The 7,274-nt window shown below is 44.7% G+C and overlaps 1 protein-coding gene across 1 annotated transcript; it reads left to right on the top strand.

The window, feature by feature from the left end:
- The first annotated feature begins 3,016 nt into the window (after positions 1-3,016).
- LOC107671486 (uncharacterized) lies at positions 3,017-6,688 on the top strand. Its single transcript, XM_016464415.1, has 2 exons — positions 3,017-3,143; positions 3,497-6,688. The coding sequence occupies exon 2, from the start codon at positions 4,418-4,420 to the stop codon at positions 6,686-6,688; it is 2,271 nt and encodes a 756-aa protein (XP_016319901.1). The 5' UTR covers positions 3,017-3,143; positions 3,497-4,417.
- Positions 6,689-7,274: the final 586 nt, after the last annotated feature.

The raw sequence follows: 7,274 nt of genomic DNA, 5'->3' as shown, positions 1-7,274 counted from the left end.
GCTGCTAGATTCACTTTTGCCAGAAAGTCGTGTATGCCTACGGTTGAAAATAAATGATGTTTATAGTGAATGCCCCTATGAATGGTTTTATTTTTACAATTTCGTTTTAATCCAAATGATGCGTGTGTTAAGTGAGTGAACATCAAAGATCACACAAAAGAATTGAGCGCGCTCTCTCTCTCGCTCTCTCTCTCTCTGTCTGTGCGTTGTTTTACTTGTTTTTGACGTATCCGACCGAACTACAAACTTTCCAGTGATGTCTGTGAGAAAGATATATTCACTCGACAAGCTCGCGCATCTGCGCCGCCGCGCGCTCAATCCACTCAGCGTGCTTTGTTTATCAGCTCGCGCACATCAGCTATACAGGCGTTAATACTGAATGTTTAACATTATATTCATTGCATACATATACTTCGTAGTAGACATCCTTAATTCCTTTCTGCTGTCTGCTGTTCTGTTGTCTGTGTTCCTTTGTTTGAATATGGTGCTGATCACATGCTGTGTGGTATCGGCGTTTGGTATCGGGGCATTTTAACGAGTACGAGTGCGAGTATAGGAGACCAGTATCGGGCCCGATACCGATACCGGTATCGGTGCATCCCTACATTTTACTTGAGGGTATGAACGTCATTGGCCCCAGAATAATGTAAAACGTTTTTATTGTCAAATTAAACTATAGTAAATGTTTATTTTTTATAAAGTATGTTATGTATAATCACTGGTGCACTGGAGATGTTTTTACATGATTGTACATGTTTGTATTTTTGCAAAAACAACGTTTATGCGTAGTTAATGAAAAACTAAAATTTTCATTTAAAATGCTTGTTTAAAATGAGTTTTATAAGTTCAATAAACATAAATAAATGTTGAATACATAATTAAAATGTATGATAAATCATTTGCTTTGCTTTAATAAAATGTTTGTTACTACGATGTGTTTTATAAGTTCAATAAGCTTAAATAAATGTAGAATAGTTGTTTAAAATGTATGATTTGCTTTAGTAACATGCTGTCATATTCTTTAAAATGGGTATAAGTCTCTTTTAGCCTGTAATGTTTATGTATATGTATGTGTGTGTGTGTGTGTGTGTGGCACTGGAGATGTTTTGACATGCCCTGACATTTGTGTTTTTCAGTGTCTTAAAAATATATTAATGGCTAAAGTCTGATTATACTGTATTCAATACAAGCTGGGATACAACAATATGTGAGCAGCATGAATGTACATGTTTGTGTTTTTGCGAAAACAACGTTTATGCGTAGTTAGTGAAAAACTAAAATTTTCGTTTAAAATGCTTGTTTAAAATGTGTTTTATAAGTTCAATAAACATAAATAAAATGTTGAATACATTATTAAAATGTATGATAAAATGATTTGCTTTGCTTTAATAAAATGTTTGTTACTACGATGTGTTTTATAAGTTCAATAAGCTTAAATAAATGTTGAATAGTTGTTTAAAATGAATGATTTGCTTTAGTAACATGCTGTCATATTCTTTAAAATGGGGATAAGTCTCTTTTAGCCTGTAATGTTTATGAATGTGTGTGTGTGTGCTTGTTTATATGATTTATCAGAGCACAAATTTGTATAAAGACATGGGTATTACTCTGATATAACAACGTAAATTTGGTTTATGGTGAAAGTCTATGGTGAGTCCTCATAATTAAGATTGCTTACAAACAATATTAAATTAAGAATGTAAGTATGTGCAGACATGTTTGTCTGATGGGTAGGTGTTTGTACAGTACAAAATCATTACGCCTATGGAGTGTCCCCAGAAAACAAAAGCCAAGGCGTGTGTGTGTGTGTGTGTGTGTGTGTGAGAGAGAGAGAGATTATTATAATCTGAGTTTTTTTATTGTATTATTTTCTCATTTATCCGCTCTTTTCTGATTTTCCACAGAAATGGCCTGCTCTATTTAAACAAGTACGCTAGGGAGCTCCACCCAATACGAGCACATGTGGTCCACAGCTGCCCGGGTGATCGAGTTCAAACATGACTAATGTTTCAACAATGGAGATCGTGGGTTAATTGTGGTGTGACATGATATATTACAAAACAGATGGCATAACACATCCACTGATCAATAAAGGACAATATCCTACTTCATGATGGAGGTCACAGGTTAAATATGGCATTCCGGATATATCTTACAAACAGATGAATGGCAATCACGAAGCATGTGCGCATCTCCCATAGACATTGGAATGGGTGTGCAACATACGGTTTTTGTGGAATAAAATATGCGTGCTTGGAAATTTGCCTGGTCGTCTAGTCGAACCCGAGCCACCTGGGAGAAAACCAGGAAACCTAACCGCTAGACCATATGGGAACTGCCTTGAACTGGTTACAGACTTCTGGGCCACTTTCCATACGTGTGGCCAGTGTGGGGGCAGGGTTTTGTAGTGGCCTATGGCTTTTGGTGTGTGACTTTATCAGTGTGAGATTAATTTAACAAAACAAGAATTATCTGAAGGGATCGTTTACTGAATTAAATCGTGTTGCATGCATTCAAGGGATCTGTTGTTTTACTCAAAGAGCAAGCCAGCCAGGGGTAAAAACTAGAATCTTCTGATTCGTAGTCAGACAGGTTACCCATTGCACCGCTGGCCCACCGACAGAAATGCCTCGCGATTGCACCAGACTTGTTGGTTTTCGACGAGAAAGAGGCTAGAATTGCTGTCTGCTTATTCTCATGCTGTTATCAGGAGTGTAGCCAACCAGCCCTTACCTGGTGGTCTAGTGATTAGGATTCAGTGCTCTCACCTCCGTGACCTGGATTCTATTCCCGGTCAAGGAATGCTCTTTTGCCTTCCAACGGTGGACTGTGAGTTCACTATGAGTTTGAGTGGATTATAATGTGGTTTTGTAAAAGCAACACTCGTCTAACATAAACCATGTGTGCAAAAGGCGATTGAGAGAATTAGGAGCACTGTAGCAATGACTAGAACAGGGACTTTTATTATGAAAGTACGACGCATATGGGAGATCAGAAGTGAAGCAACTTGGCACGGAGCGATCGCATATTGCATCAGCTGCAGCAGATATCAGTTCGTCAGTGGCACGGGTACTGGGGAAGAGAAATAGCATTGATTACAGCCACAGATCGAGTGTATATTGTGCTTTGTGCGTCTTATAAGAGTGAGTAAGGTTTATACTATCACGTTTACTGATTTATGCTCATTGTTATATAGTATGACGCAGTTATTGACTGCATAATGTTACGTGACGGTACTTATTCATCTGTGCTCAAGCTTATGTCGCTCTACAGTCTTTATAGACATGTTTAGGATGTTATAATATCTCATGTTGATAAATAATGCCAGTAAAATGTTAAAAGATGTTATTGTGAGTGACAATGCTTGTCAGCTTGTGATTGTATTATGTGTTTACATATTATTATGTCCATGTGAGGGGAGGAGTCAATAGTTTGTGTATTAAGGCTGTGATGATGTGCTTACTTATATTAGAGTGCTGCTTCTTGTCTGTTACAGATCAAACCACACCAAATACCAGCACAATTCATGTGTTACACTCCCATCTGAAGACACAGCACAAACTCATCTAAAGTCAGGACATTACTCAGTATCTGCGATGTACATGTGCCTCTCATGACCCGCATCTCTATCAGTCACTGTTTAATCGCTCGCCACCACTCCTAAGGGCTTCAAACTGACTGTTCCTTTCTTGGACTCATTTAATCCCTTTGGATTCAACCTCTGGAGGTCCGATGGACTCACTGTTGCTTCTTCCACCGTAGCTGGAAGCTGTTCCGCATTCAAGTGGGCATTGAATAAACTTGCATTTAAGGTGCAAGTTTATGGTTGGCTCCCCCCTCTGATGTATATTTACCTACTGGTCAAATTAAACCAGTTCAAGTTAATCACTTCCCTCTCTGTCGTGTTCTGACCGACACACCTGGTACACTGCTATTCCCTTCAAAACCAAGCCCTTATTATCTTTCAAGGTAGCCTTCGCTACATTTGTAGTCCTTCGAGCCAGATAGCAACGGTGCTGGGAGCATGCAGCAGAGCGGCGAAGCATCATGGGGCCCATCCACTCAGCCCAAACGTCAGGTGAGGCCGCCATCCTATCTGACAGATTACGAGGTCAATGTAGTGTGACCCAAGAGATATGGCCCAGCACCTGATAGTCCTGAACAACCCATGCCTAGAGGGTAAGAATGGAGCTCGCAGCCTCACGTGACATGGGGTAGGACTGCTCGGGCACAGGACGATTATTTCCCAAGCTTAGAGGAGAGCTTCATTGATACAAGGTTAGGATGGCTACCTATCTATACACCCCACATAGAAGAGGGAGCTGAGTTAAGTGGGACCAGAGAGAATGTGCAGCATAGTTTCACCTCACCTTATGATAATAGGAAGGAATCGCGTGAGTCAACAGCCTCAGTCAGAATGAGAGGAACAGTGCAGAGGGATCAGACCTCAGAGCAATGGCCAATGCCACCCCTTCCATTACCAGATGACTCGTTAGCCCTAGAGGAAGAGGATTATGATGAGGAACTGCCTCCTCCGCCGTGGCCTTCATCTGACAACCCCCCAAAGTCCGCAGTTGGTGAGGAGCAGCGAGTGGTCATTTTCATAGACCGAATGATGAGCGAGCTACAGCTCATGAGGGACAGTGTATCATCCAGCATTACAGCTCACACTCGTCCACATTCTACCCCTCAGAGCTTGAACCCCCCTCAGCCGAGACGAGGTCCTGAAGAGTATGACATCCGGTCCAGCACCCAGAGGCCAAAACTTTACTCACCTATTTCACGGCCGCAGCCCAGTATATATCGCACAGATGAGGCATCCCCAACTCAGTATCCAGCTAGGCCTGATATCCGCCTGCCACACCCCGCCTCAGGCAGACAGTTCTCACCAATGTCGGCAACTCCAAGGGTAGGAGAGTACAAGGGGCCTGTGCCGAAAATTCCGTTTTTTGTCCATAATGACCCGATGGAGTTCTCTCGGCTGAAATTGGCTTTAGCAAACCTGCTACCCACTGATGCTTCGGAGCTTTTCAAGTATCAGATACTTGTAGATCATGTGAAACTTGAAGAAGCCTGTCTTATCGCTGACTCCTTTATCAACTCACCCCAGCCGTACACTGACACTATGGCAGCCTTGACTGAAAAGTTTGGCCAGTCGCATCATGTCGCCTTGAAGAGGATCGCTGCGGTGATTGATTCCCCTGAGATTAGAAGAGGGGACATAGCTGCCTTTGAGAGATTCTCCCTGCACATACAGTCACTTGTGGGCATGCTACAGACACTGGGGCCAGACGGAGAAGTCGAGCTGAGATGCGGCTCACATGTGGCCCGACTCCTTACCAAGCTTCCGATGGAGATGAGAGCTAACTTCCGACGTCAGATGTTCCATCGTCCTGGACATACTCATACACTGCTTGACCTGGCAGAATGGCTTCGATATGAGTCATGGTGCCAAGGTTATGACAACCCTACGGACACTCGTGCCCAAGGGTTACCAGGCTACCGAGCTGAGAAACGTCGCAGCAGACCACCAGCTACGGTACTCCATGGAGCAGAGATCCATACGCTGAACCCAGTATCCCGGCAAGAGGGTCAAAGCTCGTCTGTGCAGAGGTGGAAAGGCAAAGCAAAACCCTACTGTCCATATTGTGAGGGCACACAGCACTTCCTAAATAAGTGTCCAAATTTCCAGAAACTCAATAAAGAGGAGATCATAGAGTGGATCAGGGTTAATAGGAGATGCGGGAGAGCATATCAGGTGGCACAATGTGACCTTAAGAAGCTCTGCGATGTGTGTCAGGGGAAGCATTTGAGAGTTCTTCACGATGCCAACTCCCGCCCCCCGGCTGAGCAGCCGAAGTCTGAAAGTTGCCTGGTGAGCACCAGTACAGAAGTCCTCTATCTTGACAGACCATCGGACCACACTCGTGTTCTGCTGAAAGTCGTCAGAGTTCTACTGCGTAACAGAGACCGGACACTAGACACTTATGCAATACTGGATGATGGTTCAGAGCGCACAATGCTCGTCCCTGAAGCTGTTGACAAACTGGGCCTGCATAAGAAGCCAGAGGACCTTGCTCTGCGGACCATTCGACAGGAAGTCCAAATCCTGAAGGGATCAGTAGTCTCATTCAACATCTCCTCCCCTATGAATCCCAAGAAAACCTTTTGGGTAGTGGAGGCTTTCACCTCACAACTCTTGGGCTTGGCAGACCACATTTACCCAATCGCCAGTTTGAAGAGGAAGTACAAACACCTGGCAGATCTTCCTCTTGAGACATTTGAACATGTCAAACCGCTTGTGCTGATTGGAGTGGACTACCCTCATCTACTTACTCCGATCGAACCGGTGAGACTGGTCCCTCCTGGAGGACCGGCAGCCATCCACACAAGTCTGGGATGGACACTTCAAGGACCTGCACACCTTACCCAGTGGGCTCCGAGTGCCCAGCAGTGTCTCTTCACTAGTATCTCACCCCAGATGACGGAGCTGATGCAGAATGTCGAGAAGCTCTGGAAGATGGACATACTGCCATACCAGACCGACAAGTCGGTTATGAGATCGAAGCAGGATAAGGAAGCGCTGGAGCTTCTGGAGGCCAAGGCGAGGCGTGTACAGGTTGCAGGCATCCTCAGATATAAGAGACAGATCAGACAATCCTTTGGAGTGACTCTACAACAGTGTTGACCTGGTTGCAGTCAGAATCATGCCGCTTTAAAGTCTTTGTGGGTACTCGTGTAGCCGAGATCCAAGAGCTTACAGGATGATGTACCTGGCGCTACGTTGACTCCACACAGAACCCGGCAGATGATTTGACGAGAGGGAAGACCTTGGCAGAGTTGGCCGAGCCGAACCGTTGGAGCCAAGGGCCTTCCTTCCTCCTCAAGGGACCTGCTGAATGGCCATCCTTACCTGGAGAGGTAACAGAACAGGATGTCACAGAGTACAAGAAGTAGGTTTCATGCGGAGTGGTATCGAGAGCAGACCTACCAGAGACACATTTGAGCAAGTCATACCTTTGTTGGAGGGCCATGGTCGAGGCCGTAGCGCAGGAGGGGCATGGGGCGGCAGATCGAGATAAGGCCCTGACAGCAGCAGACTATCGGCAGGCAGAGATGACGATCTTCCAGAGAGTCCAGGCTGAATGCTTCCCAGAGGAGTTATGCCACCTTAAGGCAGGGAAAGCAGTACTCCGAAGTAGTCGTCTCCTTACCCTGTCCCCTGAACTGGACCCCGGCGAGGGAATCATACGGGTTGGGGGGAGACTTCGGCA

The sequence above is a fragment of the Sinocyclocheilus anshuiensis genome, unplaced genomic scaffold, assembly GCF_001515605.1.
Source record: "Sinocyclocheilus anshuiensis isolate Anshui unplaced genomic scaffold, SAMN03320099.WGS_v1.1 scaffold3871, whole genome shotgun sequence".
Lineage (NCBI taxonomy): Eukaryota > Metazoa > Chordata > Actinopteri > Cypriniformes > Cyprinidae > Sinocyclocheilus > Sinocyclocheilus anshuiensis.
Note: the sequence above shows the minus strand (reverse complement) of the source record. Positions and strands in the feature narration are given on the sequence as shown.